The 13,762-nt window shown below is 45.7% G+C and overlaps 1 protein-coding gene across 5 annotated transcripts in view; it reads left to right on the top strand.

The window, feature by feature from the left end:
• Positions 1 to 13,762, top strand: part of LOC133358201 (stAR-related lipid transfer protein 3-like) — a 34,319-nt gene that overhangs the window by 5,279 nt on the left and 15,278 nt on the right. For 2 of the 5 annotated variants that reach the window (XM_061576435.1, XM_061576433.1), the window contains exons 2-4: positions 8,634 to 8,769; positions 12,016 to 12,479; positions 13,621 to 13,698. In XM_061576435.1, the coding sequence (XP_061432419.1) occupies positions 12,315 to 12,479; positions 13,621 to 13,698 (243 nt within the window). In that variant the 5' untranslated portion in view covers positions 8,634 to 8,769; positions 12,016 to 12,314. Of the gene's footprint in view, positions 1 to 8,612; positions 8,770 to 12,015; positions 12,480 to 13,620; positions 13,699 to 13,762 lie in introns of those variants that run through there. The other 3 variants (XM_061576438.1, XM_061576436.1, XM_061576437.1) reach the window with 2 other exon arrangements.

The raw sequence follows: 13,762 nt of genomic DNA, 5'->3' as shown, positions 1-13,762 counted from the left end.
GCGCTACGAACCTGACGAGACACCGGTGACGATTATCTTAACCAGTTCTGGGCCCTCCCCTAGGTCGACTCGGCCTCATATTGGCACCTGGTGCAGTGGCGTGTAAAACATCGCCACTGGGGAGACAAAGGCGGCCGGGCGTGGTGCGAGCCCCCCTCGTGTGCCGTGCTGGCGTTCATAGGCGCTACTCGCTAACAGCGCTTGCCCCAAGCCTGTTACAGGCTACACGGGGGATCTTTGTCTTTTATTATGACTGGACGCGTTTAGTAAGATAACTCGGTTAATCTCTCTTTAAACCGGGCAAATCACACACACACACACCTGCATTTATTTAAACAAGCTCCGTGAAATAAATCATTAGTTTTGTAGGCCGTGTAGGTGGCATGTTCTTGCCTAGCCCTCCCCGTCCGGGTTCGAGCGAGCCCCATGGGTTGGAATGTTCAGGAGAGAGGGGAGGGCGCGGGTTAAGGTTATGCCTTCGTGCCTTGCAGCGAATTACTCTGTAAAGGTTAAAGCTTTCGTAAGGCATATCTCCGAGCTCAAACAAAAACGTTTAAGTTTCAGACGTTTTTTTTTAAAAACTCTGGATATTGTGCAACATAAAAAAAAAGTCAGAGTAATCATTCGGTGGTATATCTTACTGGTAGTAACCTCCTGGTTACACCAGCCCACAGGGGATTATTGTGTCCGTCCGTCCGTCGTGCATCCAAAAATTGGAGGGGTGGGGCTGGGTGGAGAGGGGAGGGTGGGTGGGGGCTGGGTGGGGAGGGGCTGGGTGGAGAGGGGCTGGTCACCCCGTGGTGCCCTTATAAAACGCAACGTTTAACCTACTCACGCCGGCTTGTGCCCGCCCTCACAGTCGGGCATATTTGCGGAATACACCACGCCGCCGTTGACCCTGCAGGCCATTGACCGAGCAACTCAACGTTCCTACCAGCTCCCTCCGCAGGAATGTGTTAAAATCACCTTGCCAACCGCGTAACTGCCTCTGTGTGCTGTATTTAGCGCATATGCAAACTTGAGTTAAACCGGGCGGAAGGAGTTGAATTTTTATCTCGCGGAAAAGAGGAACTTCTCAGCATTGATTTTGTTCATTCATGAGTTTTGGGGCCGTCCATAAATGACGTCACGCACCTAGGGGGGGGGGGGGGGGGGTCAGACGTTTGTGACGATGTGTGACGAGGGGAAGGGGTTTGAGAAATGTGACGTCACATCAAAATGCGCAATTTAAATAAATATGGACAACACGTTCTACTTAATTAAATAGACTTTTTAATGTTTTCTCCTACAACATCAGAGTGCAGCGCCACATTAAATACGCACTACAATGACAATAGTTTAAAGCGATTTGAAGCATGTTTTTTGGGGGGGGGGGGTGCAGAGCTTTGTGACGTCATATTTGAGGGGGGGGTCTGACTTTTTGTGACGAGGGGGGGGGGTCAAAAATCGTCCAAAATCGCGTGACGTCATTTATGGACGGCCCCTTTCTTGTTTGACAATTTAACACTACTCCCTGACTAAATGTTGTTCAATGGATTTAATCGTTGTTTTTTTGCATAAAAGATTGTTCTCGTAGTAGGCAGCTCGTACACATTGCGTGTGAAGGGGCCACTGCCACGTGGTATTGGTTAGGCCACCAGAATTTAAATCCAGACGTAGCCTGTTCAATTCCCGTCTGTCGGCACGGCGGTTTCTGTGCGATCCCGGCCACCCGAGTTTTGATTTCCAGCCATGGCGTAACTAAAATCAGTGTGGGGGGGGGGGGAGCGATATCTAAACCGGGCCTGGGTTCACAACCTCTACACTTGACCCAGCATGGTGAAGTCGAGTTCAATTGTTCCCATGACCGACACGGCGTGAGAATAAGATCTGGGCGCAGCGACGGATTGACTCGGCGCAGTAAAAAAAACAACTTTAAAAAAACACGCTTTAATGAAATGTACCGTACTCTTAATAATGGAAGAACTCCACGACTCCAGGAGCTTGCCATCACGTAAGGGGCCGTGGTGATTTACAGCCAACGTGAGTTGAGCGTGGACAATTAGACTCGAGCCGAAATATAAGGTATCAAAAATAATATTTTAAAATATATTTTTTTTGATAGAATATAGTATTGTCATCAGTATGACATACATATGCCAAGTTTGCAGTCGATACCACATTGGGAAGTGGGTAAAAATTGAGTTACAAGATTTGAGGATATAACAGACAGTGAGTTAAATATAAGCGTGTCAAAATCGGTTTGTGTATGCGTAAACTGGAAATGGTTTTTGACATGTGTTGTGCAAGCGTGTTGCTAACATGCACGCTTCCAGATTGGTGCCTCGTCAGTGCGATTAAACAGTCGTGTGTTATATTACCCTTTGTGTGCAGTTAATTTTCTACAAATGTGTTTATGTGTGAACTTCTTTCGCACCGTACGTAGTAGCCATCCGTGCTCATTGGAGGTGCAGAGGAAAGACAATAAACGAAACGCAAAACGCAGTGCTAAAGATATGAGTTTCCAATCTGTATTTACAAGTGCATAGTTCCAGTGGCTTCCTAATATTGGAAGGAAGAGTGCATTCCAGATGGCCGCAGAAGCGCATCTGAAAGCTCGCGTTGCAGTGTCCGTCTTTGTTCGATGGTTAGTGAAAAGCCACTGTGAGGATGACCGGAGTTGACGTGATGGTTTCTGCTCCTTGACGACATCGGCAAGGTATTGGGGTTCATTTGTGGCAAGCACTTTGTGTGCGAGTGAGGACCTTGCAATGTTTTGTGAACGGTCAATCACGGGAGTTGGCCGAATATCATTCATCCAGCAATGGCAGAGCCAATAGGGCTGTGCACGCTTACCTGCCGTGAATCCAGTAGCCGCGAGTTAATATTCAACTTGTTTTTTGCTGGAATGATCATGCATTGCGTTAGACATTATTTGGTCTTGCTGTTGCTGCTTTGGCAGTGGTGCACAAACACAGATTAACAAACTCTACACGTCAATAACACTGTCGCCTGTTATATATTTTTATCACAGTATTTATTTCTAGACTTGAAGCTTTCGTGACTGCAAGGAATCATATTCTTAGATGTTTTCGGTAAAGTCACGTAGGTAAAACATCAAAATTAATAAAAATAATAAAATAAAAATAAAGATCACGACGTTTCGGAGGCAACACAAGTCTCCGTCATCAGGTGGGACAGTCACAGCCACTTGATGCAGCTGATCTGGCTGTGACTGTCCCACCTGATGACGGAGACTTGTGTTGCCTCCGAAACGTCGTGATCTTTATTTTATTTTTATTAATTTTGATGTTTTACCTACGTGACTTTACCGAAAACACCTAAGAATATCACAGTATTTACTTACGAGTCTTTTTTTATTGCATTCTGCAGTGTTTGTTTAATTCTAGATTTGAAGCTTTCGTGACTGCAAGGATTCATACTCTTAGGTTTTTCTCTCCCGCTCAACCAGTCTACGTAACAAAGGCTCAGTCCCAGCAGCAGCCGTACCAACTTTATCATAAAAACTCCTTCCAGAGGCCTACCCCGGCTCCCCCCCCCCCTCAACCAGTATATATGTAGTAGGTTCAATGAGACTTGGACGATGTAGTCGGAGGCACACTTATTTATTAAACGTTTCCCTCAATACAGGCCAAGGTATACAACACTCGAAGGGGTATCGGCCCCTTCACCCGTCTAACAGGGGGATCCCACAATCTCTGTCATGGCTAGCCTACTCCCAGGTCCTCTACTACAGAGCTAGGGGGGGCTAGCTGATCCAGCTCTGGCCAAGCTGGGATCACGGCACCCTTAGTCACCAGACCGGCTCTTATAAGAACATCGGCTCTGGGCTCTCGGGGCCACGCCACTGGCTTGCCCTGGTCGGTCCTTAGAAGGACAGCGATCCAGGGGAGTCCCAGGGCCTATCTTGCCGGTCTTCCTTCTTCACTGGCTTAAGCTAAAACACTGAACCCCGAGCCCACCGGCTCACCGCCTTATATAGCAACTCCCCCCCCCCCCCCCCCCCCGAGAGGTGGGGCCGTGGGGGATCACAGCGCCGTTTCAGCCCCCCAGGCTAAACGATGCGGACGTGGATGTAAGCATCCTTCCGCGTGCGGGCATAACCACCCCTGGTGTGTTTGTTCGCCCTCCCGTAACACCTCTACATATATACAAGGTCGGGTCTCTTGGGATTTCTCTTTACTTGATACAGTAATCGTGCTGTGACGGTTCCAACTGAAGACGGAAGCTTGTGTTGCCTCCAAAACGTCGTGATTTATTATTTTATTTCTATTATTTCTTCTATAATTTTCATTATTTATCTTTTATTAAAAAAAATTTTACCTACGTGACTTTACCGAAAACCCGAAGAGTGTTTGTTTACCAAACACCGTTGGCCACGCAGTGACATTATGTTGCACACCAGGCATTTAACGACGCACCCACTGGAATCGGTCCATTGATTAGAATTTTATCCGGCATAATATTCTCATAAAATTGTGCGCATGTGAATCCGCTATTTTTTTGTGTGGTCACGTATCTTTGTGTGTGTGGTGACAGGATCCAACAGGCCAGTAAAAGCCGTCGTACGGAATTAATTGAACACTGTGGCAAGCAATAACTGAACTGGTTCTGGACTGGCCCCTCCATCACCAACTCACACTGACCATAATAAAGGTTTTTGGGTCAGATCGCGTTATTTATAAATGTGTCGTAACCCTCCACCACCCGACACGGCCAATCCGTAAAAAACGTCACGTTTTCAAAGGACAGAATAACTCGCCTCTTTAGCCCACCGGTGTGCTGAAGAGAGAATCAACCGCATTTAAAAATTTGAGTACGACGTTTCGCTGATAATTACAATCCGCTTTATCGGGCAAGAATGGTGAAGCTGATTGTAATTATCAGCGGAACGTCGTGCTCAAATTTTAAAATGCTGTTGATTCTCTCTTCAGCACACCGGTGGGCTAAAGAAGTGAATTATTTTGTCCTTTGAAAACGTGACATCTTTTACTGTTTGGCCGTGTCGGATGGTGGAGGGTTACGACACATTTAGAAATAACGCGATCTGACCCAAAAACCTATATTATGAATAATATTGGTCACGAAAGCCTACGTGTTTAATTGAGTATCTTTATTATAAAAAAAACCCGGCGTTCCGTTTGTCCGTCAACTAAATTATAAGAACCTTCTGAACCAGTATGATAAATCAAATAATTTTTTCATAAAAAATGTTCCATCCATTATCCAGAAATACGTAATTTTCCATTTATTGAGCATTTATTTGGAGTGTTGATAGTTGCGGACATGGATGGAGGGTGAAATAAAAATATCTAATGAACTTTGAGGTACAACCCAGTAGTATCTGCACGCATTGCGGGGGTGGGGGGGGGGGCATCAGTGAGGACAACGGGCGAGGTGTGAAGTGCCGAGAAGTCCTCTGCAGGAGATAGAATTTCGACGGCATATGTCTGCCGAAATTCTAATTGGTTAAACAACAACCCCTCGTGACCGCCAAAGAATGGCGAAGACGACTTTCATCCATCAACGGATTGGCAAAGGGCTGTCTACTTTCTTTTTTTATTGATAAGAGCGCTTGGTTGAATGAAAACCATGAATTTCTGTAAAACAATGAATTGTGCGCGATTTGATGACATGCCTCCTTTGTACAGAACTTCCCGCTCTGGAAGGAGTCTCTTATTAAAATCGATTCTTAGGTTTGTCATGTATCCTCTGTGCCTCCCAGTTCTCAATCTAGCAGTGTGTCCGATTCGCAAAAATATTGCATGTGTTATAAATTGTGTATTATTATTCGAATTGTGAGTGCAAGCAATCGGTTATTTGCAAATGCGCTGCGCATTTCTCTCGTTGCCGATTTTTCAAAGACAAACTTGATCAAACATCCCAATGTGTGGGCACCCTCCTGAACGTGAGTCTCAAAACTCTTAAGATGCCGTCGTCGATGATCTATAAATGGGATTAAAGGTGATAAATACGTACGGTTGGGCAAGGGTGGGCGACGAGTGATGGCAGCAACGCTAATTGAGTCTGTAACCTGATCAACATTTTCATTACACGATCCTGTATTTTTGTGAAGTCAACACTGTGGCTTTCAAAGGATAAATGAAGTGACTTTTCAAGCAGTATATCCTTTCTCTGGCCTCTTTGTCCAAATAAAGAAGGGCCATTGCCCAAAACGTCGTTTATTATATACATTTTCGATCAAAGCTGTGCAAGGTAACCATTGGGAGTTCTTTATTGTTTTTCATCTCGTGCACCAATGCCAGCTCATCATCATTTCCAAAACACATTCCTGCGGAGGGAGCTGGTAGGAACGTCGGGTTGCTCGGTCAATGGCCAGGGTCAACGGCGGCGTGGTGTATTCCGCAAATATGCCCGACTGTGAGGGCGGGCACAAGCCGGCGTGAGTTGGTTAAACGTTGAGTTTTATAAGGGCACCACGGGGTGACCAGCCCTTCCCACCCAGCCCCACCCCTCCCTCCCCACCCAGCCCCTACCCACCCTCTCTTTTCCACCCAGCCCCACCCCTCCCATTTTTGGATGCACGACGGACAGACACAATAATCCCCTGTGGGCTGGTGGAACCAGGTGGTTCCTCCACTTGATACAGCTATCGTGGCTGTGACGGTTCCACCTGACGACGGAAGCTTGTGTTGCCTCCGAAACGTCGTGATTTTTATTTTACTTTTATTAATTTTTATTTTTAACCTACGTGACTTTACCGAAAAAACCTAAGAATATGGTTCCTACCAGTATAATGTTTGTTTATTTAGGTGTTTGTTCCAGCTGGCTCTCCCTCTTGTTTGACCCCCCCACCACCCCCTGCGTGCGTTTGCCCCAAACCGCAATGCCCCTTGTTGCCCCAGAGCCCGAAGCCGCCGCTGTTGTGATGAGCGTGGTCACAAGATCTCCCCCGACCCTGCAGAGACAGCCACTCGGCGATTTCACACCCACACTCAAAGGGTGGCTGGGGCAAATCCAAAATGCAAACCGAAAACAAAAAGGGAAGCACAGCAATGGAAACGGGCAGGGGGGTTTTGGGGTCTGGAGGGGGGCGAGGTGGTCGGGTATAGACAGTCATATTCTTAGGTTTTTTCGGTAAAGTCACGTAGGTAAAACATTTAAATTAATAAAAGTAAAATAAAAAATAAAATAAAAATCACGACGTTTCGGAGGCAACACAAGCTTCCGTCTTCAGGTGCAACCGTCACAGCACGACTGCTGTATCAAGTGAGAGGTGGAACGTCGTGCTGTGACGGTTCCACCTGAAGACGGAAGCTTGTGTTGCCTCCGAAACGTCGTGATTTTAATTTAATTTTTTATTTTACTTTTATTTATTTTAATTTTTTACCTACGTGACTTTACCGAAAAAACCTAAGAATATGAATCCTTGCAGTCACGAAAGCTTCAAATCTAGAATTAATAGACAGTCATGTTGACCGGTTGGCTCGGGTTAGAGGTTAGTCGGGCTACGGTCCGATTTGATAAGATATGGCGTATGGATAGTGCAGTGACACATGGCGACCCCCGACGTAAGACCACTATTCCCCTCGCGCCCCCCCACCCCCCCAAGTTCCACAGTACATAGAGATCACATGTCCACCACGCCTCCAGTCAACACGATGTTGTTTCACGTTGTGCATTGATGTGTTTTGTGCAAGTTGGTATGGCATTTGTTTCAGCGCTAACGTTCCCCATGCACGTTCAAAATGTGTCCTGCAAGGTATAGTGAGGGAAAAAAGTATTTGATCCCCTACTTATTTCCCTCATTTAAAATGCAAATCAATTTATAACATTTTTGACATGCGTTTTTCTGGATGTTGTTGTCGTTAGTCTGTCTCTCATTGTTCAAATAAACCTACTATTAAAATGATAGACTGATCATTTCTTTGTCAGTGGGCAAACGTACAAAATCAGCAGGGGATCAATTACTTTTTCCCTCACTGTATATATATGCTACAGCATGCCCCTCCCCCCCCCCAAAGGGTTAGGAGGATATGACCCATGGGTTCTACACTGCTGGGCTCATGATATCAGCTGGCTTGTTCGTTTGTTAGGGTTATGGCTAGTCTGGCTAGCAAGTTTGTTAAGGGTTGGGTTCGTATGAAGGTTTTGATGGTTATTTTTGTTACGGTTAGTGCTTGTGTTTGGCTAGTTTGTCGGTGTTAGGGGTAGCTTTATTTTGGTCCATGCTAGAACCGACTGTTTGGTTTGCTATTTGGTTAGGGTGAGTGTAGGTTTACGGTTACGTGGCTTCTACGGTTATGGGTTGGACTGCTGGTTAGGCTCAGACAAGTTTGCAAGCTTGTTAACATTAGGGGTGGGACTAGTGTTTGGTAAGATTGGATCAGAGCTATTATCTGGTCATTTGTGCTTTAAATAATGGCTTTTGCCTGAAACGTCATCTATTATTTCCCTTTAAAGGCCCACACACTGTTATTGATGAATGTGTGACGTGTCTTTGTCATTTACACTTGTACATCACTACCAGTGGCAGCCGCAATACCAAATAATTAAAATCCGGTTAGAGTCTTCCTTTAGAATTCGCTTCGGAGCCCGATTTCGCGAGCGTTTTTTGTTACGGAAATTTCCGTCCCAATTTTTTGACGCAGACACTGCCGTTTTCATCGCAGTACGTGGCTCCCGTGCGCTCCTGCCAAATAACCCGTGGAGCATCTGTTGGAAAGGTTTCAAACCTTCACTCAGGAATTCCACACGTACTGCGTCTGCGAGAAGATTTTTCGCACAACAATCTCGTCCGAGCTCCAGGTATTTTTAACTGTGAGAGTGAACCGGAATGCGACCTCGGGAATGCAGACTCGTACCCTAAACAAGACCATTAGATTTGAATTTAAAGCTTTCGTGACTGCAGGGATTCATATTCTTTTACCAGTGGCAAAATATAGTAGTAAGTTTTTACCATTTAAACTGGTACAAAAACTGACACCTAAAAACATGATGCCTTGTTGTATAAAGGTGTCAGTTTTTGTACCAGTTTAAAGGGTAAAACCCTACTACTATTCATATTCTTGGTTCTTTCCGTAAAGTCACGTAGAAGGGAAATAATAAAATAAGAATTTTTTTTGTTCTACGTGACTTTGCCGAAAGAACCAAGAATAAGACCATTAGAAACCGCTTTTTTTTAATTTGTAAAGAAGAAAGCTCCGCACATTCGTCAATCGTCAACTGTTGCCGAGCACAGACCCAAAATGCGCGCAACGCCAGGCGGCCGGTAACAAATGGCACCGTCAAAGTTGCGATGGATCAGGATTAAAGGTTTCTTGAATTGAGCCATGTTGTCAGGACTTGGGACAGAGTGGAGGGAAACTCCCAAGTGGAACAATGCCAGGAAAGGAGCAGAACGAGAAGCGTTGTGACCTCTTATGTTTGTGATGAAGGGTCATTGCCTGAAACGTTGCCTTACAACTACAGTCACGAACGCTTCAAATCAAGATTACTGTTTTTTTATTACACGCTTTTATTTAACTCACTCTTGTCTGTTGTTGTTGTATCCTCAAATCTTGTAACTCAAATTTAACCCACTTCCCAATGTGGTATCGACTGCAAACTTGGTATACTTATGTCATACTGATGACAATACTATATTCTATCATAAAAAATAAAAAACATATTTGAAAACATTTTTTATATGTTACCTTCCGGCTTGGGTCTAATTGTCCACGCTCAACTGACGTTGGTTGTAAATCACCACGGTTCCTTACGTTATGGCAAGCTTCGGGGCCACTTCTTGGAGTCGTGGAGTTCTTACATCACTCGTACGGCACATTTAATTAAAGCGTGTTTTTTAAAAATATTTTTTAAATATTACTTATTTTACCAGGTACGGCCCACTGAGCCATACATCTCTTTTTCAGAAGCGATTTGGCCACAAATGAACCGGTTCGTTCGGGTTTATAGCAGCGAAATACTCTAAATGTTGTTGCTTCAACACACCGGTGGGCTAAAGCAGTGAACTATTTGTCTTTGTCAACGTGACACATTTTTACTGATTGGCCGTGTCGGGTGGTGGAGGGTTACGACACATTTATAAATAAACGCGATCTAAACCCAAAAATCGTTGATTATGAACAACATTGGTCGCGAAAGCCTACGTGTTAAACTGAAATACTCTAAACGCACTATTCTAAATGTGGAGGGAAACACCGGGGGAACCCAGAGAAAAATCCACGCGATCACGGGGAGAACACGCAAACTCCACGTGCTTTACAGGTGTCAAGCTTGGGATTGAACCCACGCCCTCCTGTATATCAGGCGAGGCGGTTAACATCTCGCCACCCCTCCGTGGCCTTTAAAAAAAACGTAATCCCTTTTCTTGCACAGGTGGTTAACGAAGTCTGCGCTAAATTTCGATATGAAGCTTTCGTGACTGCAGGGATTCATCTTCTTGGTTCTTTCAGTAAAGTCACGTAGAAGGGAAATAAAAAAAATATACAAATAAATAAATAAAACATTATAAAATACAATTCTCACGACGTTTCGGCCACAACGCAAGCAGCCGTCCTCAGGTGAAGAACAGGTCTGTCAGAGGACGGCTGCTTGCGTTGTGGCCGAAACGTCGTGAGAATTGTATTTTATTATGTTTTATTTTTATTATTTTATTATTTCCCTTCTACGTGACTTTACCGAAAGAACCAAGAGGATGAAGTCTGCGCTAGTTTATGTTTCTGTGTCACCTGCCAGTGTGTCTTGAGCTGTGCATGACTTGAATGCGAGTTTTTGCCAAATGTGTTGGCCACTTGGTGTCTGCAATGTTATGATTTATTCTCTGCTGTTGCCTGTTTTTTTTGGGTTTAAACTAAGGTCCTTAGTGGGTCATTCTGGTAAATCGGCTGAAGGCTGGATTTTTCTTAGCCACGTGTATACAGTCAAATCTTTGGGATAAAAAAATTGCTCTGCGATTATGCATCTTCAGTCATCGTTCATCCTACTGGCAGTACCCATTCGCCGTTTAGTACCAATGTAACGCGTAACTATTCGCTGTGGTGCCGCGCAAAATGAAGGTTTGTTATTTTCAAGGTCGTGCCTCGTCGGTTGTATTCATTTTCCTGTTAAACTGAAGACGCTTCGAATTTAAAAGACAATCCCTCAGTATTTGCCGGTTAGTTGACGGAGTTGAGAAATGCATTCCAGTCAATACGTAGAGTCGTGGTAAAGAGGCATAGATGCAGAGGATAGGAGGAGTGTAACCGGAGCATCCTGTAAATATGAACAGAGTAAAATGAGCTGTTGACTATTACACCGAAAGTTAACAAATTGAGAGGAGGATGTGATCCCAGAAAAGTGAAGTTTCAGTTTTCTATGTCCCGTATTGAGTGGCAGCCTAAGACAAAGACCCCCCCCCCCTCCCATAGCCTTAACAGATTGTTGGGGCAAGTGTTGTTAGCGAGCACCTATGAAGGCCAACACGGCACACGAGGAGTTGGGTGGCCCACGCCACGCCCTTTCGCATTTGCCTCCCCATTGCTGACGTTTACACATCGCATCAGGTACTCGTTTAACCCGGAGTCAACCTAGGGGAGAGCCAGGACCGGATCGGATATTCACCAATATTGGCCATGAGCTAGAATCGAACTTGGGCCGCCGCGTTTGTGGCGCAGTGCACTCACCACTGCACCACAGCTCCCCGTAATACACCTGCATACAGAACTTACATTCTTGGACATGTATATTTAGTGGCACCCTTCTGTTTTACCCCTCCCGCCCCATTTGAGGTGCTGAATCGTCACGATTTAAATGTTTGCGTGTGCTGCCTCGTTATGTGCGGTCTCGTTTATGTCTAGTTTCTCGTTTGGTTTTGCCTACCTCATTCCGTCTTGTTTTTGTCTGTCTGCTTTCTACTGGCACGTTTGTACTGGCTCATTGAATGTTGTTTTTTTTCTTTCTGTCAAATTTGTACTGCCCTGTTCGTCTCCTGTCCGCGGCCTTTCTCATTTGTTCTGTCTCGTTTGTACCGTCTCGTCCTGACCCAGCATCTCTCGGCTCTGCTCGTTACAGGTTCCAGAATGTGACGGGAGCAAGGGGGCCAAGAAACGTGCGTGGTGTGCGTCGGTGCGAGTCCGTGCCAGTCCGTGCGAGTCCGTGCGAGTCTGTGCGAGTCCGTGCGAGTCCGTGCGAGTCCGTGCGAGTCCGTGCGAGTCTGTGCGAGTCTGTGCGAGTCTGTGCGAGTCTGTGCGAGTCTGTGCGAGTCTGTGCGAGTCTGCGACTGGGCCCACCTCTCGCCGGTCCGGCACCGAGCGGCGTCCGTTGCACCCCAGCCATCTTCGTCCAAAGTCCACCCCCACCGTGTCCCCACCATGGACTGGACGGAGTCCAGCCTCAACTCTTCCTACCTCGTTGGCTCGGCCGATTCGACGCCGCGGCCCGAGAACAAGAAGATCTCGGATGTCCGGCGGACGTTCTGCCTCTTCGTGACCTTTGACTTCCTCTTCGTCGGGCTCCTGTGGCTCACGGAGCTCAACGTAAGGATTCTCGGTTGCCTGCTGACACGAGGCAGAACGAGATGGGATGGTGTAGGGGGACTGTGAAAAGGAGACGGTACAGACGGGACTGTGTGGAGGAGACGGTACAGACGGGACGTGTAGACGTGTAGAGGAAAATCAACATCGCTCGTTTAGAGTATTTGGCTGCTATAAATTTCCACGTGATGTTGAGCTGTAATTTGTGATAGCCAGGTCACTTCTGAAAAGGGCCATCTAACTCAGTGGGCCTTGGATAGTAAAATAAAAATCGTATTGTTGAGTTTAGACAGAACACGCTTTTATGAAATGTACCGTACTAGCAATGGAAGAACTCCACGACTCCAGGAAGTGGCCCCGAAGCTTACCATAAAGAAAGGGGCCGTGGCCAATTTACAGCCAACGTCCGTTGACCGTGGACAATTAGACCCAAGCCGAAACATAACATGTGAAAAAGAATGTTTAAAAATATATATTTGTTTATGATAAAATATAGTATTGTCATCAGTATGACATAAGTATACCAAGTTTGCAGTCGATACCACATTGGGAAGTGGGTTAAAATTGACTTACAAGATTTGAGGATACAACAACAACAGACAGTGAGTTGAAAGAAAGCGTGTCACAAAATAAGATAAGGCGTTACAGACAAGACGAACGATACGCAATGAGACGTTACGGGGGGGGGACAGTTTAATGGAGATGGCCACAATAAAACCATCGCTGCGCTCAGCGGTTCGTAATCGCGTCCGGTGGGGGTGTTGGATCATTTGGGACGAGCGTGGGTGATGTTTGCTTTTTGAGTTTAATTTGTCGTCCTTCCCCCCCCCCGCACCTCCAATGAGCATGTTTGGCTACGTAGAGTGCAAAATAAGTTCTAAATACAGTAAAGCCTTGGATTGTGAGTAACTTGGTCTGCGAGTGTTTGGCAAGACGAGCAAAAATTTTAAATAAATATTAATTTGATAAACGAGCGAGGTCTTGCAATACGAGTAGCACGTGTATACGCTTTGTCTGCCGAGCGTCACGTGATCACAACTGATATACGAGTGCTTTGGATTACAAACACATTTCCGGAACTAATTATGCTCGCAATCCAAGGTTTCACTGTACGTTATTTTTGTTTCTCTCACCTCCCCCGCAGGTTGACGGGGAGCTCAAGGACAAGTTAATAAACGAAGTTGTGAACTACAGCTACCAGACTTCCCTCTTTGACATCTTTGTGAGTGTTCAGTAGTTTTGTGTTTTTATTACTCTATCTGGGCAGTGGTGGCTGTGCACTTGTC

The sequence above is a fragment of the Lethenteron reissneri genome, chromosome 61 (assembly GCF_015708825.2).
Source record: "Lethenteron reissneri isolate LAM-NWPU_2019-01 chromosome 61, ASM1570882v1, whole genome shotgun sequence".
In the NCBI taxonomy this organism is placed as follows: domain Eukaryota; kingdom Metazoa; phylum Chordata; class Hyperoartia; order Petromyzontiformes; family Petromyzontidae; genus Lethenteron; species Lethenteron reissneri.
Note: the sequence above shows the minus strand (reverse complement) of the source record. Positions and strands in the feature narration are given on the sequence as shown.